Source organism: Salmo trutta, chromosome 17 (assembly GCF_901001165.1).
Source record: "Salmo trutta chromosome 17, fSalTru1.1, whole genome shotgun sequence".
In the NCBI taxonomy this organism is placed as follows: Eukaryota; Metazoa; Chordata; class Actinopteri; order Salmoniformes; family Salmonidae; genus Salmo; species Salmo trutta.
The window spans coordinates 10,832,944-10,859,250 of record NC_042973.1 but is presented as its reverse complement, the minus strand read 5'-3'; the positions used below and the strand labels follow the sequence as shown (position 1 = coordinate 10,859,250).

At 44.5% G+C, this 26,307-nt stretch overlaps 3 protein-coding genes and 1 pseudogene across 7 annotated transcripts in view; 1 reads left to right on the top strand and 3 right to left on the bottom strand.

The window, feature by feature from the left end:
- The window catches only part of tnni3k (TNNI3 interacting kinase), a 69,818-nt gene extending 65,121 nt beyond the window's left edge, over nt 1-4,697 (bottom strand). Inside the window, exons 1-3 of the mRNA XM_029695614.1 lie at nt 4,500-4,697; nt 4,002-4,110; nt 3,506-3,591 (exon numbers count right to left, since the gene is read on the bottom strand). Of these exons, the coding sequence (XP_029551474.1) occupies nt 3,506-3,591; nt 4,002-4,110; nt 4,500-4,539 (235 nt within the window). The 5' untranslated portion in view covers nt 4,540-4,697. The remainder of the gene's footprint in view (nt 1-3,505; nt 3,592-4,001; nt 4,111-4,499) is intronic.
- Nucleotides 4,698-6,095: 1,398 nt separating this feature from the next.
- Nucleotides 6,096-7,794, bottom strand: LOC115151256 (fucose-1-phosphate guanylyltransferase-like; annotated as a pseudogene).
- A 2,953-nt stretch (nt 7,795-10,747) lies between these two features.
- On the top strand, nt 10,748-16,984 carry lrriq3 (leucine-rich repeats and IQ motif containing 3). The gene is made up of 8 exons (XM_029695607.1): nt 10,748-11,325; nt 11,714-12,037; nt 12,149-12,279; nt 13,197-13,335; nt 13,722-13,799; nt 13,915-14,050; nt 14,245-14,974; nt 16,660-16,984. Exons 1-8 carry the CDS (start codon nt 11,047-11,049, stop codon nt 16,829-16,831), a joined length of 1,989 nt encoding a protein of 662 aa, XP_029551467.1. The 5' UTR covers nt 10,748-11,046; the 3' UTR covers nt 16,832-16,984.
- Nucleotides 16,979-26,307, bottom strand: part of acot11b (acyl-CoA thioesterase 11b) — a 21,174-nt gene continuing 11,845 nt past the window's right edge. For 4 of the 5 annotated variants that reach the window (XM_029695608.1, XM_029695611.1, XM_029695610.1 and 1 more), the window contains exons 7-16: nt 25,399-25,552; nt 22,650-22,769; nt 22,232-22,370; nt 21,957-22,012; nt 21,623-21,689; nt 21,369-21,452; nt 20,861-20,994; nt 20,555-20,686; nt 20,173-20,299; nt 16,979-18,218 (exon numbers count right to left, since the gene is read on the bottom strand). In XM_029695608.1, coding sequence (XP_029551468.1) covers nt 18,060-18,218; nt 20,173-20,299; nt 20,555-20,686; nt 20,861-20,994; nt 21,369-21,452; nt 21,623-21,689; nt 21,957-22,012; nt 22,232-22,370; nt 22,650-22,769; nt 25,399-25,552 — 1,172 coding nt within the window. In that variant the 3' untranslated portion in view covers nt 16,979-18,059. The remainder of the gene's footprint in view (nt 18,219-20,172; nt 20,300-20,554; nt 20,687-20,860; nt 20,995-21,368; nt 21,453-21,622; nt 21,690-21,956; nt 22,013-22,231; nt 22,371-22,649; nt 22,770-25,398; nt 25,553-26,307) is intronic. The other variant, XM_029695612.1, reaches the window with a different exon arrangement.

Sequence of the window (26,307 nt, the reverse complement as noted above, 5' to 3'; positions counted from 1 at the left end):
GTCACACATAAGTGGCCTACTTTGCCTTTTGGGTTTGTGGGGAATTGTTGTGTGCACTGCGTTTGGACGAGCCTGCAACACTGTTGTGAGTATTGTTTGTTGTTTTGTTTGTTTGTTTGTTTGTTTGTTTGTTTGTTTGTTTGTTTGTTTGTTTGTTTGTTTGTTTGTTTGTTTGTTTGTTTGTTTCAAGTGGATGCTCTACTCCTTCTTTTGAACATTAAAAAATATGAGTATCCACACTTCCGCTGCGCCTTGGTCCTATTTCACCAATGACAACTGTGACAGAATTCCCCACCAACACACGACCAAGCAGCGGAAGAAGGCTGGCGAGGTAAGGGAGACCGAGAGGCACCCCCAAGAATTTTTTAGGGGGGGCACAAGGGGAGTGTTGCGGGGCGAGAATGGAGCCCCAGGCCAGCTCCCCGCACTAGCATGGAGGTGCGTGGTCACAATCGGGTACGCCCAGTACCAGCACCACGCACCAGGCTTCAAGTGCGTGAACCCAGCCTCGTCAGTCAACAGTCGTCAGAGCTGCCCGCCAGTCAACGGTCGTCAGAGCTGCCCGCCAGTCAACAGTCGTCAGAGCTGCCCGCCAGTCAACCATCACCAGAGCTGCCCGCCAGTCAACAGTCGTCAGAGCTGCCCGCCAGTCAACAGTCGTCAGAGCTGCCCGCCAGTCAACAGTCGTCAGAGCTGCCCGCCAGTCAACAGTCGTCAGAGCTGCCCGCCAGTCAACAGTCGCCAGAGAGGTCAGACTGCGCTGAACTGCCGGAGTGGCCAGACTGCGCTGAACTGCCGGAGTGGCCAGACTGCGCCGAACTGCCGGAGTGGCCAGACTGCCCCGAACTGCCGGAGTGGCCAGACTGCCCCGAACTGCCGGAGTGGCCAGACTGCCCCGAACTGCCGGAGTGGCCAGACTGCCCCGAACTGCCGGACTGCCCAGACTGTCCCGAGTTGCCGGACTGCCCAGACTGTCCCGAGTTGCCGGACTGCCCAGACTGTCCCGAGTTGCCGGACTGCCCAGACTGCCCCGAGTTGCCAGACTGCCCCGAGTTGCCAGACTGCCCCGAGTTGCCAGACTGCCCCGAGCTGCCAGACTGGCCAGACTGTCCCGAGTTGCCAGACTGCCCCGAGTTGCCAGACTGCCCCGAGTTGCCAGACTGCCCCGAGCTGCCAGACTGGCCAGACTGCCCCGAACTGCCAGAGTGGCCCGACTGCCGGAAAAGGCCAGAACCGGAGCCACCTCCTGATATAGGTGGGTTGGGGAGGGGGGGTGTAGCACAGTGCCGTCGTTGACGGCAGCCACCCTCCCTTCCCTCCCTTTAGTAGAGGTAAAATTTTGTTTTGTTGTTTGGGGTTGTTTTTGTTTTTGTTTTTTTGTTTTAAAGGTGCTTCCGGGGTTAGCACCTTTAAGGGGGGGTACTGTCACGTCCTGACCAGTAGAGGGTGTAGTTGGGTCAGGACGTGGCAGAAGAGTCTGTGTGTTTTGTTGGTTCATTAATTTTGTCCGTGTGACTTCCAATCAGGCACAGCTGTAGAGGGTTGTGGCTGATTGGGAGTCACACATAAGTGGCCTACTTTGCCTTTTGGGTTTGTGGGGAATTGTTGTGTGCACTGCGTTTGGACGAGCCTGCCACACTGTTGCTGTTGTGAGTATTGTTTGTTGTTTTGTTTGTTTGTTTCAAGTGGATGCTCTACTCCTTCTTTTGAACATTAAAAAATATGAGTATCCATACTTCCGCTGCGCCTTGGTCCTATTTCACCAATGACAACTGTGACCCACACCTACTCATTCAAGGGTTTTTCTTTATTTTTTATGTTTTCTACATTGTAGAATAACAGTGAAGACATCAAAACTATGAAATAACACATATGGAATCATGTGGTAACAAAAAAAGTGTTGTTCAAAGTAGCCACCCTTTGCCTTGATGACAGCTTTGCACACTCTTGGCATACTCTCAACCAGCTTCATGAGGTAGTCACCTGGAATGCATTTCAATTAACAGGTGTGGCTTGTTAAAATTTAATTTGTGGAATTGTTTTCCTTCTTAATGTGTTTGAGCCAATCAGTTGTGTTGTGACAAAGTAGGGGTGGTATACAGAAGATAGCCCCATTTTTGTAAAGACCAAGACCATATTATGTCAAGAACAGCTCAAATAAGCAAAGAGAAACAACAGTCCATCATTACTTTAAGACATGAAGGTCAGGCAATGCGGAAAATGTCAAGAACTTTGAACGATTCTTCCAAGTGCAGTCGCAAAGCCATCAAGCTCTATGATGAAACTGGCTCTCATGAGTACCGCCACAGGAAAGGAGACATGCATGAATCAGGCCTTCATGATCGAATTGCTGCAAAGAAACCACTACTAAAGGACACCAACAAGAAGAAAAGACTTGCTTTTGCCAAGAAACACGAACAATGTACATTAGACAGTGGAAATGTGTCCTTTGGTCTGATGAGTCCAAATTTGAGATTTTTGGTTCCAACCGCCGTGTCTTTTTGAGACGCAGGGGGTAGGTGAACGGATGATCTCTGCATGTGTGGTTCCCACCGTGATGCATGGAGGAGGTGTGATGGTGTGGGGGTGCTTAGCTGGTGAGACTGTTAGTGATTTATTTAGAATTCAAGACACACTTAACCAGCATGGCTACCACATCATTCTGCAGCAGTACGCCATATCATCTGGTTTGTGTTTAGTTGACTATCATTTGTTTTTCAACAGGACAATGACCCAACACAACTCCAGGCTGGGTAAGGGCTATTTGAACAAGAAAGAGAGTGATGGAGTGCTGCATCAGATGACCTGGCCTCTACAATCACCCGACCTCAACCCAATTGAGATGGTTTGGGATGAGACGGACCGCAGATTGAAGGAAAAGCAGACAAGTGCTCAGCATATGTGGGAACTCCTTCTAGACTGTTGGACACGCATTCCAGGTGAAGCTGGTTGAGAGAATGCCAAGAGTGTGCAAAGCTGTCATCAAGGCAAAGGGTGGCTACTTTGAACAACACTTTTTCGGTTACTATATGATTCCATGTGTTATTTCATAGTTTTGATGTCTACACTATTATTCTACAATGTAGAAAATAGTAAAAATAAAGAAAAACCCTTGAATGAGTCGGTGTGTTCAAACCTTTGACTGGTACTGTATATTTAGTAATAAGGCCCGAGGGGGTGTGGTATACCACAAACCCCCGAGGTGCCTTATTGCTATTATAAACTGGTTACTAACGGAATTAGAACAGTAAAAATAAATGTTTTGTCATACCCGTGGCATACGGTCTCATATACAACGGCTTTCAGCCAATCTGCATTCAGGGCTCGAACCACCCAGTTTATATTGCTGGTTAGACAGCATAAACAGATCTGGGACCAGGCTAAAAAAAACACTGGAGCACAATCAAAGCTAATGAGCTCATGGGCATCAAGTCAAGAGTGCAGCAGCATATGTAACACTGTAATGTTTTGGTAAGAGGTTATTAATAGTAATAATCGTACATACCGCCACACATGCAGCAGAGATGCAACAGGGACAGTCCGCTCCCCGTCCGGTAATTCAAGTTCACTTTCTGGAAAGCTTCATCAGAGCTGAGCCATCCAAATACAAATGTAAGTCGAGTGTAAAAATGTGTAATTACAATAGTTATTACTCTGTACTTTACACCATAATTAGGACACTGATGTAAAACGTATAATGCATTTAATAAAACATATACCAACAGCAATAATCAACCCAGAAGACATTTGGACATTGTCTAGAACTATGACATGTATATGGAGACTGGGCATGAGTCACTATCATAACATTTCTGAGATGTTATATCATGACATGTGAACGACTGAATAGGGATGAATGCATCACTTTAACCACAGAGAGCTAATGTTACCTGAAGTCATTCTCATAAAATGTTTGGCATGTTATGATGTTATAACATGACATGTGAAAGACTGAATAGAGAATACATGTATCGCTTTTATCACAGAGGGCCTCTTGTTACCTGAAGACCTGTTTGAGGTCTATCAGCTCGCTGTCTTTGATGCGTAGGTCATCCTCCAGCCTCTCGATGATCACAGAGTATGACTCGCTCACCTTCTTCTTCCACTCATCTTCAGAAAGGGAGTTAGCCCAGTGTTAGCATAGACGTAGCATAGTTTTGTGAGCTATTAGCCTGATTGTGACTGAGGTACTTTCATTTTAAAAAGCTGAAACACTTTCCATAGGTTACACACTGAAAGGGATTTAGTACATCTATAGAATGCATTTCCCGTCACTTGTATTTTCCAATGTTAAATAATGTAAGTTCTCTATATCCTAGTTTAATTACCAAAGGAAGAATTTAAGGTAAAAAAAAGAAAATGGCAGCAAAAGGTACTACCACCCTATTGGACATATGTTTTTCAAAGCAAAGCTTCTTAATAGGATTCTATAGTACATATTTAGACCCTGACATATACTCTTAGGCAGCACAAAACACTGAAAGAGAACAAGCCATTACCTGTACATGTCTGAGTTGGTCTTGATTTATAATTTCCCATTGAACCTCTTTTTTTATATATTCCTGTCTACGTTGTATAGTTTGGTGGAACAGAGGAGTGAAGCAGTAACACTATCCCTATCTCAGTCACAATAGAGCAGGACCAGATAAACAGGGATCATGGCAGAGGGCTAAAAATAAATACATCTCTGAGAGGAATGCCTGACCACTATGACAACTGATCTGTGTGTGTGTTGCTCTTTTCAAACAGCAGGTGGCCATTACCTTACATTGTCTTGCACAAGCCATCGGTCAGTTTTCAATTATTTTTGAAGGTGTTTGAACTGCTTGATGGCCTGAAAACGAAATAATTTAGTCCGAATTGCAAGGAAACTGTCTTAGTGTTTAAATACTGACAGCTTGACCACAGAAGAATACTCCTGTACCTTGCAGTGATTATGGTTCCGTGTGGCTCAGTTGGTAGAGCATGGTGTTTGCAATGCCAGGGTTGCGGGTTCCCACGGGGGACCAGTTTGGAAAACAAAATGTATGAAATGTATGCATTCACTACTGTACTCTGGATAAGAGTGTCTGCTAAATGACTAAAATGTAAATGTAATTAAGTAAAAGTATTTGAAGAATGGGGACCTATGGAGTGGAATGGCATCCATGTTGCTTAGCCTTCCAGTTCATCTCTACATCACAAAGTTGCCACAGACCATGTCCCAGTCCAATTTGACATAATGGTCTGTGGGGTGGACATCTGACATTCTCTCTGGGGAAACCTATAAGGATGCCACATCATTGACTACTTGCTTGCCGATAGCCCACTACCTATACATAAATCAAACTTTATTTACATGCGCCGAATACAACAGGTTCACCTTACCGTGAAATGCTTACTTACAAGCCCTTAACCAACAATGCTGTTCAAGAAAGAGTTAAGAAAATATTTACCAAATAAACTAAAGTAGAAAATTATAAAAAGTAGCACAATAACGAGGCTATATACAGGGGGTACTGAATCAATATGCGGGGGTACAGGTTAGTCTAGGTAATTTGTTAATGTAGGAGGGGTAAAGTGACTATGCATATATAATTAACAGCGAGTAGCAGCAGTGTAAAAACAAATGTAAATAGTCCGCGTTGCCATTTGATTAATTGTTCAGCAGTCTTATGGCTTGGGGGTAGAAGCTGTTAAGGAGCCTTTTGGTCCTAGACCTGGTGCTCCGGTACTACTTGCCGTCCGGTAGCAGAGAGAACAGTCTATTACTTGGGTGACTGGAGTCTTGGACTATTTTTTGGTCTTTCCTCTGACACCGCTTAGTACATAGGTCCTGGATGGCAGGAATCTTGGCCCCAGTGATGTACTGGTCCGTACGCACTACCCTCTGTAGCGCCGAGATGCCGAGCAGTTGCCATACCAGGCGGTGATGCAACCGGTCAGGATGCTCTCGATGGTGCAGCTGTAGAACTCTGCATAGGATGTCAAGAGCCGTCCCTTACACTTGTGTTTAAAAATAGAGCAGAGCCCCAGTGGAATGTCAATAGAAATAGAATCAGAACTGATGGCTATGATGCCTCATACTAGCTTAGAACAATGAAGAGACACACAACTTTGAAATCTTTTTTTCAATTATTTTCAGTCATTGTTACAAAATAGATTGTCATTGCCATATAATTTCCCCATAGACACATTTTTAAATACCCCCCAAAATGTAAATCTTAAATATCAAAACAGCCGATCCAACCTTTGCACCTGTTAATCATTAACGTGAACCCACCACATTGTATCCCTATTTCAGTTCAATTTAACACACAATCATTCCTATCATTATTACAAAGGAACAACGGTATTACAAGCAATATTAGCCTAGTTATCACTATAGTTCAGAGTCAGCTCCCTTTCTTCTTCTCCACGTCCTCCATGAGTCTCTTCCTGTACTTGAGCATCTTCTCCAGGTATTTAGATTGCAGGGCCTCCTGTAGAGACATCAGCTTGGTGCCAAGAGGCAGTGGGACAGTGGATACGCCTGGCTGCAGTGCCTGCAACGTCTCCAGAGTCAGGGAGAACGAGTCAAATATATCCGGGCACACAGGGAAAAGACAGGCATTCCACAGACTACAACTCGATGCGTCTCCAGAGAACCTCAGGCTCCAGGGGCTCAGGCCCCACTTTGCCAGGCACTCCACGAAACTTGCCCCGAACAGGTTCAACCCCTCCATATTTGCAGGGGCCCCCACAGGCTTTTTGAGGTTGTCCTCGATGCCGAAGGCGACGACACCTGTTTGGCCCTGGCGGTTCACGCAGAGGACTGCATGAAGGTTCCATTGGGCACCTTCAGGCCCGCGTCTACCCAATAGGATGGTCCGCCCGCCCACGTGGGCGGTGGCCTCGAGCCTACAGTACTCTAGCACAGAGCCTGGAGTTAAAGAGGAACCGGGCTTCAAGTTACTGAGCATCTCACAGCAGACTTTAAAGCTGAAGTTTTGGCTGCAACCTAGCACCTTGTATAGGCCCAGCTCGCCCCTCAGGCACGGGTCCTCGCTGAGGTAGAAGAGGTACTCGGTGGTGGTGCCCATGTGGTAGAACTTGGAGTGGTTGAGGGCCACCACGTTGAGCGGGGTTCCCTTGAGGCGGTGGAACATCTGACACATTTCTACCAGGCTGCTCTGCTGCTTGGTGACATTGGCCGTGTTGTTGGTGTACGCCACCATGGCTTGGGGACCCAGGGCCTTTAGGAAGTCCCAATAGGCATCTATCTCGCAGCCCAAAGGACGCGCCTCTCTGAACAGACTAAGTAAAGACATCGTAGTCTGGTAGTCCACATATGTAGTGTCTGTGTAGATATACTCTACATCACTCGACAGACACAAAGCTATCCTCGATCTTACACACAACACCGTTGTCATGCATCTTCTGGACACTAGGTTAGTGCAGGAAATGGAGGCAGGTCCTGTATTCCATGTCGGCCAATCCAAACTTCTCCTGCTGGTGTGTGGTTCCAATGGAGATGGGGGAGGGATGGGCTAGAGCAGTGAACCCAGACCTGTCAACCAGACCTGTCAAACCTGATACTCTTCTCCTCTGCTATGCTGTAGAGCTCTATACAATCCACACTGGTCACCAGCACATCCGGTTTCATGTGTGAGGGGAAATTGACAAACACGGCCTGTTTGAGCTCCAGCATCTGGTACAGAGGATCTCCCAGGGGCATAGGGGTGAAGATTTCCCCAGGGCACTGGCATTGGGCAAACACTGGCTGAATCTCCCTAGGAAAATCAGAGCAATTTGAAAACAGTCAATAACAATCATGCCATTTAGCAGACATTTTTATCCAAAGTGTCTTACAGTAGACATACAGTAGTTCTTGCATACCATTTTCAATAATATAGGCCTATCTTACATTTATATCACTTTTACATAATTCCCAACTACTAAACGGTTTGAAAATGTTACATTCACACAGTAAATCATGACTAAAGTGTAGATGAATAGATGTCTTCCAGCTGTTTTAGGGAATGCCGTGTCGTGCCTCCATTTCCTGAGAGAGAACTGTATGTATCAAGTGTCTCAGAGTAGGAGTGCTGATCTAGGATCAGGTCCTCCGTGTCCATGTAATCTTATTCAATGTGATCTAAAAATCCAAACGGGAAAATGTGTAAATGCACCTATACTCTTCTGTCATGTGTAATTGTTTTATGTTTATTGTACCTATATTGTGTATACTGAATGGAGATTGTGTGTAAATTCGTCTGTATATATTCTGTCTGTATATGTTTGTCTACCGCTGGCAGAGCCACTTAACAAAGTCAAATTCTGGGTATGTGTAAATGTTCTTGATGAATAAAGGTGATTCTGATTCAAATTCTGATCCTAGAGCAGCACAATATTACTCTGAGACACTTAATATCGGAATCATGAAATCAGAAACAGAACAATAATATAGGTTATCCTCACCTATTTTGGCTCCAGGTGGATCTGAGAACACGTGATAAGGAATGCCAAGTGGGATCTCTTTCCTCTCAAGTTTCTCTGAGCTCTGAAGCTCATATGCTTCTCTCTGGTCGTCATCCACAGCCGTTAACACAACTAGATCCCAAAACTCTCCAGGTTGCACCTGCTTACCTAAATGAAAAACAAACATGGCTGTGTTTAGACAGGCAGCTCAATTCAGAACTTGTTTCCAAATTATTTGCATATCTGATACCTATCTGATCTCATCCCTAATGTGTAAACAGCAACAACAAAAAACACAAGGAATCTCATCTTTTGTCTTATGATTTAAACCACCATCCTACATATGTAACCTCTGTCTGGATGCTATTTTTTACTCTGAAGTGTTGTTTTTTTGTTTCGTTTTTTTGCACATGACCTGCCGTTACCATGACAACCACCCTACAATTGAATTGAACAGTGACAGGAAATGAGCACTGCATCTGTGTGTTACTTCTTTTAATTTGATTTAACTAGGCAAGTCAGTTAAGAACAAATTATTATATACATTGACGGCCTACCAGAGTGTATGCGCAAAACTGATATGGGTCACATGTAAAACAGAGTGGAAGAAAATCAGATTTGAGTTCATAGGGTGTACATTATATGACGCACATATATTAGCTTATGTGGACTTGTTCGACATTGAAGCCGACAGTGCAGGCGACTGCCGAATGATTGATATACAAATCACCTTGCATCATAAATAACAACTCATTATTATACATGATACATCACAGTTTTGATGCTCTCCAACACAACATGGCATATGATTAGTGACTAGCCTAACCCTTGATCTTGACTCTCAGTTCCATTACGTTAAACATAAGAGTCATTGGACCAAGGCGTCTTCTGTACAGGAGGGGAGTTTTGTTAAGAGCCCTGACACTTAGGTCTGAACATTAAGATTAACACATCACTTGAGGTACGGTTTTGGAAGCATAAGGACCTTATCTTTCATATCAGCGATAAATAATAATACAAAAAAACAATAAGGTTAAATTGATACACATTAGTGTTCCCACACAGACATATCACCATGCTATATAGCACGTGTTTACGGATGACAGACGGAATCGAGAGGGACCACCTGTGTTAACTAGCATCCTCCGAACACTGCTGTCACTGAAAAATACTGTTGGCTGCAATGGTGATAATGCCGATGAAAACAGTTTACAGCGGTCGAGGCTGGTGGGGGAGCTATAGGAGGACGGGATCATTGTAATGCTGGAATGTCATTCATGGAATTGGTATCAAACATATGGAAACAACATGTTTGACTCCGTGTATGTTTTGATGTGATATGAAAGTAAAGGGCTTTATGTTTCTACAACCGTATTGAAATTGAGAATCGATTCACCTCTGAAAATAACATAAGGAGTAACGATAGGCAATCAATCAAATTTAGCAGCAAAAGATTTGGCCAGGTAAATGAAGCTTTTGCATTGAAGCCTTCAAGTATGAAGTTACAACAAGCTACACATAGAGATCCTATGAATTCCTAATTCTATAAGACTACACTTACCACGTAAAGTATCAAATCTTTGAAGTTTCTCACTTGTTCCGATTTGCAACTTTTTATTTCTTTGTTCGTTCATTGTTCTGGCTCAAAGTCAAGTGGTCTAATAATGCGTAGAATGAGTTACATAACATTAGCGTCATTCACCTTTTAACATAAAAGCCTAAACACTTCTTGTGGATATGGATTGTAATGCTCTGACCGAGCTGCTGTAGTGTTGTTGCCTGCCTCTCTTCCGAGTTTAGTCACATAGTATTTAATATGAGCGATGGTCATGTCTACAATGTATCTCTGCAAAACTAGCATGGCTGCCAAACGAAGCCGTTCTGTCTGGCAGTGCGAGACTAATTACAAAGTAACAAATGACTTAATAGACTAAGTGAAACAGAAGGCTTTGGCTACAAGTCGTTTTACAATTGGTGGTTCTTCTCTTCACCTGTGGTTTTGTAGGCATGATGCCAGCTGGACTAGTGTAGGACTTGTGATGATTGTAGAAATGTGTGTGCTAAATGTTCAATGATAAACGCAGTCCAATTCATAGCCTACAGTCAGATAAACATTTATTTTCAACATTTAGTCATCCGTTCGTTTCTTTCAGACGTTTAAATAGCCAATAACCCCGTCATATATACAGTTAGTTGTCGATATCGACATTGGCCAAAAGTTTATGATAACACCTATTTTATTCGGATGACAGCAAAGGGGAGAAACGCAGGCCCAACTCACCATGCCTGCTGTCTGACGCATGCGTGCTGACGCCTCCGCACAGCGCTAACGAGCATATTAACTGTATCCATGACAACATGAAAACTTTGCAGTTCACAGAGAAGGCAGCACTGCAAGAGTGAGCAAAATTGTCATGAAATAGCACAATATTTTACAATCAACTCATGATTGTCCTATGTTCTACGTGCTAACTTTTCGTTTTATTAACTTTGTTCCGTTTTTTTTTTATTTAAACAAATGTGGCTACGCTACTATTGTATTATGACCACTAGCCTGTGTAATATGCCTCTTCAAATCAGAGGGAAAATGTGAAGACCACTGAAGAAATGGATTCACTTGATGCCCAAAGGAAATACCTGGTGACCTGCTCGGAGTCCCTTATATTAAGCCATGGGCAGGGACCAGGTTTGAACCTGGTGGAGAAAGAGACTGACCTTCAACAGGTTGTTATGGTCAATCTGAGCTGCTTACTGCTAAAAAACCTTGATAATGTGGGAAGCTGCAGGTCACTAAGTGTATGCATCTTGGCGGAAAATTTTATATCCAAGATAGATGCTCTCATCACATGTGTGCATATAGTGAAGTTGGATCTTAAAGGAAATCAGGTACTTTTTTATTTAATTAAGGCCTAACCTTTATATAACCAGGAAATATCATTGATGTCAGAAGACCTCTTTCTGAGGGAGACCTAGATATGACTCAATTCACTTGATTTGAGTGGAATATCTTATTCCTTTGCTGTACCTGATTGATACTGTCTGTATCTGATTGTAGTAAAACCATTTATATTCTGTATCATACTAAACATCATGGTTAATACTGTATCTTGCTCTCTTTTTTTAGAATTTTGCAGATGCCTTGCATTCAGAATATGAAATGTGAGCATGATGTATTCTAGCTCTGGTCTAGGGTGTTACTGCTACTCATTAATAGAGGAATGAGCAGTAAAGCCATGGACCAGAGCTAGATAGACGTATTCCATCTGTCTTTCAGATAACCCAACTCCCCGGTGTAGTGTTCTGGGAAAGCCTGAGACGACTCCAGCTGCTCCATCTCCATGACAACAACATGGGGACTAGAAAGAACATTGAGGGGTTGTCAGGCTGTCCAAACCTCACAGCATTGACCCTCTACGACACACCGCTCAGCCTAAAGGGAAACTACAGACACTGCATCATCAACAGCATCTGGTCACTGAAGGCTCTGGATAACTTTGTGGTCTCTGACGAGGAGATCATTGAAAACTGGATCCTCCCTCTGCATTTCAAACCCCTCTGTCATAATTTTTACTTGAACCTCTATCCAGCAGCTAAGATGGTTTGTAGGCCTTCTTGTGCTCCTTGATGTCATTTGAAATGTGTTTCCCATGTTATATCCATGGTGTATCCTCCATCATTTTTCCATAAACATTTAAATTGTCTCATCCAGGGGCCTTATCAGAGTGAAATGAGAGCAATCCATAAGATTATATCAGAGGTCAATAGGATCCAGTCCGTTTATTCTCCAACGTTGATCATCCAACGATGGATCAGGGGACATCTGACCAGAAAAAGGCTTGGGTAAAGCATTTACTGTTGCCATACTGTTCAATGAAAATTGACACAAGTATTCCATAAAAGGGGCAATCAGCAGTTGCTACATCTGTCACATCCTGACCATAGTAAGATGTTATTTTCTATGGTAGAGTAGGTCAGGGCGTGACAGGGGGTGTTTTGTGTTTTTCTATGTTTTCTATTTCTATGTTCTTAGGTTCTAGTTTTTGTATTTCTATGTTGGCTTGTTTGGGATGATCTCCAATTGGAGGCAGCTGGTCCTCGTTATCTCTAATTGGAGATCATATTTAAGTAGGGGTTTTTCTTCCTGGGTTTTGTGGGTGATTGTGAGTAGTGTTTGTTCTCCTCTGTGTCACTTTATTTTCTTTTTTTTGGGGGGGGGGGGTGTCTATTCAGTTATTTTTATGTATTCCATGAGTTTCACAGAGTAAATAAAATGTGGAAATATCAGCACGCTGTGCTTTGGTCCCCTCTCTATGACAGTCGTGACAACATCAATATTTGGACTTATAAATGAATGATATGTACCCATTGATTCTTGAAGAATATGTCGCACCCCATCAGAGCACAAAATATTAGCTTGTTTTACTCCAATGTTTGTAAACAAAGTAAATGGAAACAAACACTGGTTAAAACATGGTTAAAACTATATTTCTTAGATCATTGATGGTCAGTCCTTTGAGAGTAATTACATTTCTCCAGTCCCATCCCTCAGCATTTTACCGAAACAGTGGCACGGAGAACACTGTCATTGTTTCAACTTCTGATTATCCCTTTAAAGAATTGATTTATATAGGAAACCAAAGCCTCGTATAGGAGATCATTTTCCTATAGCTCATTGACCGCAGACAATCACCTCTCTTTCCTTGTGTATTCTATGTCATCGTGTTTCACTGAAATGTTATCTGTTTTTATTCTGTCAGACTTGTTCCTGCTGTGCCGAGCCGGGAGAGGTTCAGCATCAGAGTCCATCTGTCCCCCATCCCCTCTGTGGAGACAGACAGTCAACAAACCCAGGGGGAGACATGGGTCAAAGAGTGCACAGCTAAACAGCACCTGCAGGTTTGGACCCCCAATTTCATTACACCCTGCAATGTAGCTCAGTGTCAACCGACTCCGAATGGGAAGGCTGATCTAGGATCCGTTTTGCCTTTTAGATCATAATAAATAAGATTACATGGACAGGGGGGCACCTGATTGTAGATCAGTACTCCTACTTTAAGACACTTGATACTCCTAGAATGAAACACCCACTCAATCCAGCCTTTATGGCCTCCATTATTCCACTTTAATTTGCAGACATGGATGAAATGGGTCATGTATAAGTTCTATGAATACTGTCATTGTGAAACCATTTCAAAATAAACAACTAGGAAAACATTTGATAATGTTTGTAGACGTTCTGTTTTAGTAAACAACATTTGTCATTATCTGAGAATGTTTTGCAGAGGCACGAGGAACAAGATGCGAAAATGAAGAGATTGTATGTCAATCTGAAGAAATTGGTGCAGGCTGGGAGCCCAGAGGTAAAAATGTAACGTTTCTGTGACAGATATTTTAGTTTTCCCATGCATTTTCCCATGCAATATATGTAATTACATGTAAACTAAAGAAGTGGTTTTTTTCTCTTCTGTTTCACAGGTTTTACAAGAGGTCGTGACAAGCCAGGCGTCTTTAGAGGCCAAGAAACAGAAAGACATCAGTGCTCCGCATAACACCCCTCAGAACAGTAAGACCATGTGGTCCAACAGAGCCAAGCACAGTGAGGCGGAAAGAGGTAGGCTGCATCTCAAATGGCACACTATTCCCTATATAGTGCACTACTTTTGACCAAGGACTTATATAGGGGATAGGGTGTCATTTGGTGTGCAGATGTAAGAGTTACATTAGACTCCAGTATGATCATTCTAATCATCACAATAGTGTTGTTATTGGAGTATATTTGTGATGCTCTTGTCTGTCTCTGATCAGACTTCACTGCTGCAGAGGAGTTCTATGAAGAGAAGCTTGGGAAAATGTGTTTCCGCCTCATCGGCTTCAAGGCTCTGGTCCACCAGGTTGAGCCTGTCAGCAACATGCTCATCTCCCGGCAACAGGGGGGACGGGACATCCGCAGTGCCATCCGCCTGTTCCACACACAGCGTCCCGAGCCACCCAAGCTGCCCCACCCTCGACTGCCCCTGATCAACGCCGAGAAGCGTCTGATGGGTCGCTGCCTCGGCTCCATCAGCCTAGCCCCCTTCCAGGTGATCCAGCGGGCCTACCGGATGAGGGAGCAGGCCGAGGCCCTGCAGAGGAGGTCCCAGCAGGTGGCCCATTCCCAGGCTCGGAGGGAGGGCGCCCAGGGCCAGCGCCACGGCCTCCTGGAGGCCCGCAGGGAGGCAGTGCTCCAGGTGAGAGAGAAGGAGCAGGAGGAGGTGGAGGGGGCACTGGCCCTGCTGAGAGCTAGCCGGGACAGGGAGGTGCAGGAGGTCAGGCAGAGACACGCTGTGTTCCTGGAGGAGAAGAGGAGGCGGGCATCGGAACGGGCCATGGTTGTCGCCTTCAGCAGGCAGCATGCCTTTCTGTCCAAGACAGTCAACAGGCATGCTGTGCGGCAGAGGCAGAGTCACACCCAGCAGGAGAGGAGTGTCATGGTTGCCAGCAGCAGGCAGCAGTCCAGGATTCAGAGGGAACTCATAATGGGATGCATAGAGGACAGGTACTGTAGGGTCAGCAAGAGGATCACCTCTAAACTTACCTCAATCTTATCATTGTCATTCAGTATGATTTTAAAACTCTTTATAAAGCCTAAATACTGTAGCTGCTTCATGTGAAATGTATAATAATAATATATAAGAAATGTTATAACAGACCCTTTTTTCTACCACCTACAGTGCATTTGGAAAGTATTCAGACCCCTTGACTTTTTCCACATTTTGTTACGTTACTGCCTTATTCCAAAATTGATTAAATAATTTTTCCCCTCATTAATCTACACACACTACCCCATAATGACCAAGTAAAAACAGGTTTAGAAATTTTAGCTAATTTATGAAAAAAATAAAACTGAAATATCACATTTACATGAGTATTCAGACCCTTTACTCAGTACTTTGTTGAAGCACCTTTGGCAGTGATTACAGCCTTGAGTCTTCTTGGGTATGACGCTACAAGCTTGGCATACCTGTATTTGGGGAGTTTCTCCCATTCTTCTCTGCAGATCCTCTCAAGCTCTGTCAGGTTGGATGGGAAGCATTGCTGCACAGCTATTTTCAGGTCTCTCCATAGATGTTCGATCGGGTTCAAGTCCGGGCCACTCAAGGACATTGAGACTTGTCCCAAAGCCACTACTGCGTTGTCTTGGCTGTGTGCTTAGGGTCGTTGGAAGGTGAGCCTTCGCCCCAGTCTGAGGTCCTGAGCGCTCTGGAGCAGGTTTTCATCAAGGCTCTCTATGTACTTTGCTCTGTTCATCTTTGCCTCTATCCTGACTAGTCTCAGTCCCTGCCACTGAAAAACCTCCCCATAGCATGATGCTGCCACTACCATGTTTCACCATAGGGATGGTGCCAGGTTTCCTCCAGACGTGACGCTTGGCATTCAGGCCAAAGAGGTCAATCTTGGTTTCATCAGACCAGGTTGTCATGTGCCTTTTACTGTGGAGTGGCTTCTATTTGGCCACTCTACCATAAAGGCCTGATTGGTGGAGTGCTGCAGAGATGGTTGTCCTTCTGGAAGGTTCTCCCATCTCCACAAAGGAACTCTAGAACTCTGTCAGAGTGACCATTGGGTTCTTGGTCACCTCCCTGACCAAGGCCCTCCTCCCCCGATTGCTCAGTATGGCTGGGCGGCCAGCTCTAGGAAGAGTCTTGGTGGTTCCAAACTTCTTCCTCTATGGATAATTCCTGCGACCTCATGGCTTGGTTTTTTGCTCTGACATGCACTGTCAACTATGGGATCTTATGCCTTTCAAAATCATGTCCAATCAATTGAATTTACCACAGGTGGACTCCAATCAAGTTGTAGAAACATCTCAAGGATGATCAGGATGTACCTGAGCTCAATTTCGAGTCTCATAGCAAAGGGTCTGAATACTTATGTAAATAAGGTATCTTTTTTTTTTTGCCTAAAAACCTGTTTTAGTTTTGTCATTATGGGTATTGTGTGTAGATTGCTGAGGGAAAAAAATATTTAATACATTTTAGAATAGGGCTGTAACGTAACAAAATGTGGAAAAAGTCAAAGGGTCTGAATACTTTCCAAAGGCACTGTATTTAGCATGGCATGATTATTGATAATTTGAGAAGCATCTATGAATGCGTTGTAAGTGGTTTATGAAGGCTTCATAAAGCCTTGGAAGTTATTTTAAAGTGGGACCATTCTCATGTTCTCTGTTACGTATTACAGGCAACAGTCTCTAAAGGAGGAGGCCATTACATCCAGAGTGAACAGAGACACTTATCTAGCCACGAAGCACACCAACCAACTCCTCCGAGCCCAGGAGAGAGTGGCCAGAGTGAAGGCCAACCATGCCAAGATGGAGGTCCTGCATCCTGTACCGGTCAACCAGACTGCCTGATCACCACCTCTGGTCCCCGTGTCCCTCCACCATGCTTCTCAAGAGTTAAATGCTATGAACTGTTTGGGGGGCTAGTTGTTTATCTCTAATTCTGTTTATGAAACCACAAGGAGTAAGGATTCCGGGAAGATGAACAAGAGGTCAAACCAAGGTCTATAGTGTTTATTGTTTGAGTGAAATCACAGCAATTCATTCACCTCATGGCGTCTACTCATGTTGAAATACTTGGCCATTGTCCACATCTGTTTATTCTTTTTAAAAAGCTAACCATTTATCTCTGAGATTAGTCTCTCAAATCAAAATTACAGTTAATGTACATCTTGACTACTGATTTGAAAGGCTGATTACAAACATGATTCAATGAGGTAGGAAATATCTTACCAGTATTTTAAAACAAGCTGCATCTAAATGCTCAGGCATGAACTAGTCTGCTTCTTTTTTTTAAATCCACAGTTCAGTGGCTAGAGACGAGGCAGAACATGTCAGACTCAACTGCAGCATAACAAACCAATTTGCATGTCTCATGTTCATAGGGCTAACTGTTTTAATGCCCAGATAAGATCTAACATTTAATACAGAGCGTAGTATTGCACATTTAAAAAAGATTAGGTCTAAATAGCCTGGTCCCAGATATGTTTGTGCTGTATAGCCAAGTCATTTCCATGGTCATGTCAAACTGGAACCAGGCTAAGTTCTGTCAGTCTAAGAGTATTTAACTAGGCAAGTCAGTTAGGAACAAATTCGTGTTTACAATGTTTACCTACCCTAGCCAAACCCGGACGATGCTGGGCCAATTATGCGCCGCCCTATGGGACTCCCAATCAAAGCAGGATGTGTAACATCCTGGATTCGAACCTGGGGCTGTAGTGACACCTCTTGCACTGAGATGCAGTGCCTTAGACTGCTGCGCCACTCGGGAGCCTAAGAAGCCAATTTGTATACTTCATGTTCATAGGGCTACTAACTGTTTTAATGCCCAGATAAGATCTAACATTTAATACAGAGCCCAACTGCAATAAGTAACCTGTAGTGTAGAAAATGTACACTGGAATATCACATCAAAGACAGTAACAGTAGTAACAAAAAGTCTAATCCCACATTTTAAAAGTGCATAAACACTGATTTCCTTGGCAGTTGAAGTCAAGAGTGGGGTATCCCATAGATCTCCTAAGGAGGAGAGGGGTGGATAGGGTAGGAGGTGCTGGGCCAGCATGATGAAACCATTCAGTCACCGGTCAGAGGGGGGCAGAACGGTCTGGCTGTCTCTGTTCTCCTCCAGGTACTTGTTGCAGGAGTGGAAGGTGCTGTAGAAGCTGGAGGAAAGGCCTGCGATGTCGTTTGAGATGTAAGGGAGGACTCCTGGCGTAGCTCGGTTGTAGTAGGAGATCTGAGGTAAAACAGAGACAATGTGGTCCAAAAAGAAAACAAAAAGCACATGTTCTAGAATATTTATGACTGAAAACATGTATCATTTAGAAGTACTAAACTCAGCAAAAAAGAAACATCCTCGCTGTCAACTGCGTTTATTTTCAGCAAACGTAACGTGTAAATATTTTTATGAACATAAGATTCAACAGACAAACTGAACAAGTTCCACAGACATGTGACTAACAGAAATGGAATAATGTGTCCCTGAACAAAGGGGGGGGGGGTCAAAATCAAAAGTAACAGTCAGTATCTGGTGTGGCCACCAGCTGCATTAAGTACTGCAGTGCATCTCCTCCTCATGGACTGCACCAGATTTGCCAGTTCTTGCTGTGAGATGTTACCCCACTCTTCCACCAAGGCACCTGCAAGTTCCCGGACATTTCTAGGGGGAATGGCCCTGGCCCTAGCCCTCACCCTCCGAGCCAACGTCCCAGGCGTGCTCAATGGGATTGAGATCCAGGCTCGTCGCTGGCCATGGCAGAACACTGACATTCCTGTCTTGTAGGAAATCACGCACAGAATGAACAGTATGGCTGGTGGCATTGTCATACTGGACGGTCATGTCAGGATGAGCCTGCAGGAAGGGTAAAATGAGGGAGGAGGATGTCTTCCCTATAACGCACAGCATTGAGATTGCCTGCAATGACAAGCTCTGTCCGACGATGCTTTGACACACCACCCCAGACCATGACGGACCCTCCACATCGATCCCGCGCCAGAGTACTGGCCTCGGTGTAATGCTCATTCCTTCGACGATAAATGCAAATCTGACCATCACCCCTGGTGAGACAAAACCGCGACTCGTCAGAGAAGATGACTGGAAAAAAGTTCTGTCTGGTCCAGCGACGGTCGGGTGGTGCCCATAAGCGATGTTGCTGGTGATGTCTGGTGAGGACCTGCCTTACAACAGGCCTACAAGCCCTCAGTCCAGCCTCAGCCTATTGCGGACAGTCTGAGCACTGATGGAGGGATTGTGCGTTCCTGGTGTAACTCGGGCAGTTGTTGTTGCCATCCTGTACCTGTCCCGAAGGGGTGATGTTCGGATGTACCGATCCTGTGCAGGTGTTGTTATACGTGGTCTGCCACTGCGAGGACGATCAGCTGTCTGTCCTGTCTCCCTGTAGCGCTGTCTTAGGCGTCTCACAGTACGGACATTGCAATTTATTGCCCTGGCCACATCTGCAGTCGTCATGCCTCCTTGCAGCATGCATAAGGCATGTTCACACAGATGAGCAGGGACCCTCGGCATCTTTCTTTGTGTTTTTCAGAGTCAGTAGAAAGGCCTGTTTAGTGTCCTAAGTTTTCATAACTGTGACCTTAATTGCCCACCATCTGTAAGCTGTTAGTGTCTTAACGACCATTCCACAGGCGCATGTTCATGAATTGTTTATGGTTCATTGAACAAGCATGGGAGACAGTGTTTAAACCCTTTACAATGAAGATATGTGAAGTTACTTGGATTTTTACAAATTATCTTTGAAAGACAGGGTCCTAAAAAAGGGATGTTTCTTTTTTTGCTGAGTTTATCATCTATCTAGATGTAATGTATATCAAATTACTTTATTCTTGCTATGTAACTACTGTAGAAAAATTTTAAAAAAGTACCATGTATGTAAAATGTGTATGTAACAACAAAAGAAAAAGCTGTAAAAACCAAGTTTATTTTTGTCCTCCGAAGAGGGTGGGCAGAAAGCTTACACTTCTGTCCACACTCAGCTTACAGGATAAGGTGAATACACCGTGGGATGAAGAAAATCACTGAGCTGGTCCCAGATCTGTTTCTACTGTCTTACCAACTACGGTTGCTGTCATGTTTGACATGACAATGACCATAGAAGTCGGCTTTACAGCAGAAACAGATCTGGGACCAGGCAAGCTTTTCGCTTAGCTAGCGAAGAGCCCCATTGGCCCACCTTGGTGACAGCGTTGGACTCCTCCCAGATACTGAAGCCGGCACAGAGCACCTCCCCCCGGGTGTAGTCCTCAGTGGCAGGGTGGGTCGGCAGGGTGACAGAGCGCAGGGCAATCAGGTACGGATCCCTGAGGTGGACAGAAGAGGTGGATCGCACCATTAGAGCGTGATAAAGATGTGGAATTGGGCAGGTCGATAGATAAAGTACTGTGGGACACAACCAGACCCGGGTAGGTCATGGTGAAGTGAGAACATAAAAAGAATGCAGTGCCATTGGAAAGTAGGAAGGATTGTTGAGTCATTGGAGAACCGTGACCACAGCAAAAAAATAAAGCATATTGGTGAAGTCAGGATGCTGATGGATGACAGACAGGTAGTGTTACCTGGAGTCACAGGGCTTCCTCCTAGAGGCCAGGAGGATGAAGTCCTGGCCCTTCCCCCCCTTACTGACACACGGAGTGGCCACGCGGTAGATAGTGTCATCCTCATCTGCCTGGATGATCACATCACATTGTCTACATAGGACGAAAGGGAAAAGGCACACTGTGAAATGGCGGTTTCAATCCAAATGTAGATTTCCATCCATGGATATAAAAATGATTATAGTAACTACTTCGTGAATGGTTGTGACCACTTGTGGCTGTGTTCTGACTAGCTGTGACTTCATCAGTTGTGAATGTGTTACCCACTGGTAATGCCTGTCCCACTCATGTCTCCTGCGCAGGTCTGAGAGCAGATGGAACGCCTGTTCAGCAGGGACAGTGACATGAGTCTCCACCTTAAAACACAGTATCTGGTTCTCCTCCAGCGTGTACAGACTGACCTTGGAACAGATCAGGAAGGAGGGGGGGGGTTAAACCATGAATATAGGATCTTTACAGGTTAAAGCAGAGCCTATTCCTTTACTACCACAGACGTTATATATTATTGCCATTTAGTGGAATGTTAAATGTAGCTAGCTCCTGTAAGAAAGACAGTTGACTTGTTGCACATTCCTTCCTCCCAGGCCCAACTTAATCAAACCAACGTGTGGGCCGAATTTGGGGGAGGTGCAACTATGACTGTGCATTAGAAAGTAATGATTTGATTAGACAGTGGGGAGGAGGAGAGGGGACACATGCAATCCTTCATCATTCTAATGAATAATATCAATGGTGTTCAATCATATTCTTACACTTTTCTACTTACAATACTCACCTTATTTTTCTCAGAGCTTAACATCCAGTTGCTTCGAGCAGCCATTATTTTCAGTGCAGACACATTGTTGTAGCTGAGGTACATCTGGGGAAAATAAGGTTTGGATTCAGAATCTGAAGAATGATTGTTGTTTCAAAACAAGCACAGGCCAGTACACAGGGAGGCAGTAGAGAGTTAAATCTGTTACCAAACCCCAAAACAACACATTTAATAATCTAGGAGTAGTAGTAGGTTGTGGTCCGTTTGTGTGTTACCTGGTTGCTGATGTCCCAGGGCACAGACAGAGGAACCTCCGTTTGCTTGCAGGAGATGATGTACTTTCTGTAAACAGACAGTGTATAGTGATGTTAAAACAGATGAAAATGTGTTGACTCAATGGTTTGGTTTACACACCAATTCAGGGGTATCACTCAATCAGCCCGATTTAACGTGGCCTGGCATGATGTCTTAAAAATAAATTATATACAGTATATCATTTTTTGCTAAGGGGGGGGGGCTCATCTACTGTAGGGGCAAAATGAGTTAGACACCCTCTGCACTAACTGATAGAAATGGGGAATAGTACGGTAAAGATGTTCATCTCCTCACCTATCCAGACGGATCTTCTTCCTAGCAACAGCCTCCTGATAGCGTCTCTTCCCATCCTGACAATTAAATAAACAAGAGAAATGGGCTTTCACAGTTCTGCACCAACATTGGATGAGCAGAGGCATGCATCTCTTTACATTACAAATTCAACCACCATATGGCATTTCTCAATATACATTGACCTCCATAAACACACACGCTATCTTGCATGCAGTCTCTCTCTCACACACACACACACCACAGCCTGTTCTTCTGAGGTCATCTGCAGAACTCACCACGGGTTCGGGTCGTATCCGGGGTAATGTACGTGGCTTCCTGTCCTTGTCCAGCACCTCGAAGGTCATGAAGGCGCTGTTGATGTGCCGCAACGCACCCGCACCCTGGTAGGCCTCTGCACATACACCCACCTCCATACTGGAACACCCACACACAAGCACAAATAGGTTACATAGACTAATATCATACAAACATAAGAGGTTGCCATACCAGTTTCCCATTGATTGTTTGTTGCCAGTAAATATCCCTCAAAGCTGAAATTGAGTTCATTGAGTTCATTAGGGCTCACCATAGCAACAACAAAAAAATCTGTTTTTCAACAGAAACGAAAACAGGCGGTGGTTATTGGACAGTGGTTGAGAATAAGCAGTTCTCTTTTTCTTCAGTTTGGTGCCTAATGAATAAGACTTGTTTCACCTGTGTTTGAAGGCATTGTTAACAATGGCCTTTAGCACCAGCCGGTCACCGATGTGAGACGGGCCCCGGAAGTGGAACATGTCTATGGTCCTCAGAGTGGGGTGAGCGTTACACAGACGACTAGAGAGTAAGAGTGAAATGAGCAAGAGAGAATGAAGGAAAGAGAGCATTATCACATTTCTTCTCCAGAAGAAAAAGTCAACCTGGTTTAGATCTACTCATTCTACTAAATACACTGAACAAAAATACACTGCTCAAAAAAATAAAGGGAACACTTAAACAACACAATGTAACTCCAAGTCAATCACACTTCTGTGAAATCAAACTGTCCACTTAGGAAGCAACACTGATTGACAATAAATTTCACATGCTGTTGTGCAAATGGAATAGACAACAGGTGGAAATTATAGGCAATTAGCAAGACACCCCCAATAAAGGAGTGGTTCTGCAGTTGGGGACCACAGACCACTTCTCAGTTCCTATGCTTCCTGGCTGATGTTTTGGTCGCTTTTGAATTCTGGCGGTGCTTTCACTCTAGTGGTAGCATGAGACGGAGTCTACAACCCACACAAGTGGCTCAGGTAGTGCAGCTCATCCAGGATGGCACATCAATGCGATCTGTGGCAAGGTTTGCTGTGTCTGTCAGCGTAGTGTCCAGACCATGGAGGCGCTACCAGGAGACAGGCCAGTACATCAGGAGACGTGGAAGAGGCCGTAGGAGGGCAACAACCCAGCAGCACGACCGCTACCTCCGCCTTTGTGCAAGGAGGAGCAGGAGGAGCACTGCCAGAGCCCTGCAAAATGACCTCCAGCAGGCCACAAATGTGCATGTGTCTGCTCAAACGGTCAGAAACAGACTCCATGAGGGTGGTATGAGGGCCCGACGTCCACAGGTGGGGGTTGTGCTTACAGCCCAACACCGTGCAAGACGTTTGGCATTTGCCAGAGAACACCAAGATTGGCAAATTCGCCACTGGCGCCCTGTGCTCTTCACAGATGAAAGCAGGTTCACACTGAGCACGTGACAGAGTCTGGAGACGCCGTGGAGAACGTTCTGCTGCCTGCAACATCCTCCAGCATGACCGGTTTGGCGGTGGGTCAGTCATGGTGTGGGGTGGCATTTCTTTGGGGGGCCGCACAGCCCTCCATGTGCTCACCAGAGGTAGCCTGACTGCCATTAGGTACCGAGATGAGATCCTCAGACCCCTTGTGAGACCATATGCTGGTGCGGTTGGCCCTGGGTTCCTCCTAATGCAAGACAATGCTAGACCTCATGTGGCTGGAGTGTGTCAGCAGTTCCTGCAAGAGGAAGGCATTGATGCTATGGACTGGCCCGCCCGTTCCCCAGACCTGAATCCAATTGAGCACATCATGTCTTGCTCCATCCACCAACGCCACGTTGCACCACAGACTGTCCAGGAGTTGGCGGATGCTTTCGTTCAGGTCTGGGAGGAGATCCCTCAGGAGACCATCCGCCACCTCATCAGGAGCATGCCCAGGCGTTGTAGGGAGGTCATACAGGCACGTGGAGGCCACACACACTACTGAGCCTCATTTTGACTTGTTTTAAGGACATTACATCAAAGTTGGATCCGCCTGTAGTGTGGTTTTCCACTTTAATTTTGAGTGTGACTCCAAATCCAGACCTCCATGGGTTGATAAATTGGATTTCCATTGATTATTTTTGTGTGATTTTGTCGTCAGCACATTCAACTATGTAAAGAAAAAAGTATTTAATAAGATTATTTCATTCATTCAGATCTAGGATGTGTTGTTTTAGTGTTCCCTTTATTTTTTTGAGCAGTGTATAAAATGCATCATGCAACAATTTCAAAGATTTTACTGAATTACGTAAGGAAATCAGTCAATTAAAACCTATGGATTTCACATGACTAGGCAGGGGTGCAGCCATGGGTGGGAGCCAGGCCCAGCCAATCAGAATGAGTTTTTCCCACAAAGAGCTTTATTACAGACAAATATTCCTCAGCAACGCTGCCCCAAAACTTGAGACATCAGTGGCATTGTGTTGTGCGACAAAACTGCACATTTTAAAGTGTTTTATTGTCCCAAGCACAAGGTGCACCTGTGTAATGATCATGCTGTTTAATCAGCTTCTTGATATGCCACACCTGTCAGGTAGATGGATTATTTTGGCAAAGGAGTAATGCTCATTAACTGGGATGTAAACAAATATTTGTGCACAAAATGTTAAATAAATAAGCTTTTTGTGCTTATGGAACATTTCTGGGATCTTTTATTTCAGCTCATGAAACATGGGACCAACACTTTACATGTTGTGTTTATATTTTTGTTCAGTGTATATTAAAAGGCCCAGTGCAGTCAAAATGTGATTTTTCTGTGTTATATATATTTCCACACTATGAGGTTGGAATAATACCATTCAAATGATAATGCCCTTTTAGAGTAAGAGCTTTTGGTCTGCCTGGTGACATCAGCAGGCGGTTAACTAGTTAATAGACAAATAAGAGGTCCAACCCTCTGCCCATAACAGCTGGTTAAGTTTTCCCCTCCCCACTCAGACAGTCATAGCAACATTCTTGCTTGAGAAATTGATTTGTTTCTTTTTGACTATTTTAATTGAAAAACAACCACAGTAAGGTACTTAATTGTTAACCCGAAATGACATCTGCATGGGGCCTTTAATATATACTAACTATCGCCTTATTCTGTCACAGTAAGAAGCCTCATTATCTCTATGAGAAGGACAGGCTACAGACCAGACACTCACCTTGCTGCAATGGTGGCCACATTCTCCATCCAGGCCATGATCTGACCCCCGAAGGTGCTGACTTGGTGGTTGGCATGGGGAGGCAGCACCAGCTCCACGCTCTCCACCCGTGTTCGCTCTGCTGACACGGCACCCTGGTATTCCTGACACTCTCCTGTTGACACGCACACAGACACACACTAGAGTGTAATGCTGCTGTTCACCAGGCTGGGCACGGGTGTGACTGCCACTGATATCACTTCATATTAGAGATAAGTGGGACTTGGACATCTGCAGTTTCCTGTGACATGTAAAGGTTATAAATAGGGCCTTATCAGCTATAACTACATTTACGTCAACTTTTCGGTTACTGGCCCAACACGCTTAACCCCCTGCCGTCCTGAGGACTTACAGTGCATTCGGAAAATATTTAGACCCCTTGACATATTTTGTTACGTTACAGCCTTATTCTAATATAGATTAAATCGTTTTCCCCCCTCATCAATCTACACACACAAATACCCCATAATGACGAAGCAAAAGAAAAAACGTTTAGAAAATGTTGCAAAAAATCTATAAAAAAACTGAAATACCACATTAACATAAGTATTCAGACCCTTTACTCAGTACTTTGTTGAAACACATTTGGCAGAAACTACAGCTTCTAGTCTTCTTGGGTATGACACTTCAAGCTTGGTACACCTGTATTTGGGGAGTTTCTCCCATTCTTCTCTGCAGATCCTCTCAAGCTCTGTCAGGTTGGATGGGGAGCATCGCTGCACAGGTATTTTCAGGTCTCTCCAGAGATGTTGGACCAGGTTCAAGTCAGGGCTCTGGCTGGGCCACTCAAGGTCATTCAGAGACTGAGTCCCGAAGCCACTCCTGTGTTGTCTTGGCTGTGTGCTTAGGGTCGTTGTCCTGTTGGAAGGT

Excerpts from the sequence above, each read along its gene's own strand:
- lrriq3 (XM_029695607.1), top strand. The coding sequence starts at position 11,047 with ATGGATTCACTTGATGCCCAAAGGAAATACCTGGTGACCTGCTCGGAG. Across the intron at positions 13,800-13,914 it reads TGCAGGCTGGGAGCCCAGAG|GTTTTACAAGAGGTCGTGAC; the intron begins GTAAAAATGTAA and ends TCTGTTTCACAG. Across the intron at positions 14,051-14,244 it reads GCACAGTGAGGCGGAAAGAG|ACTTCACTGCTGCAGAGGAG; the intron begins GTAGGCTGCATC and ends GTCTCTGATCAG.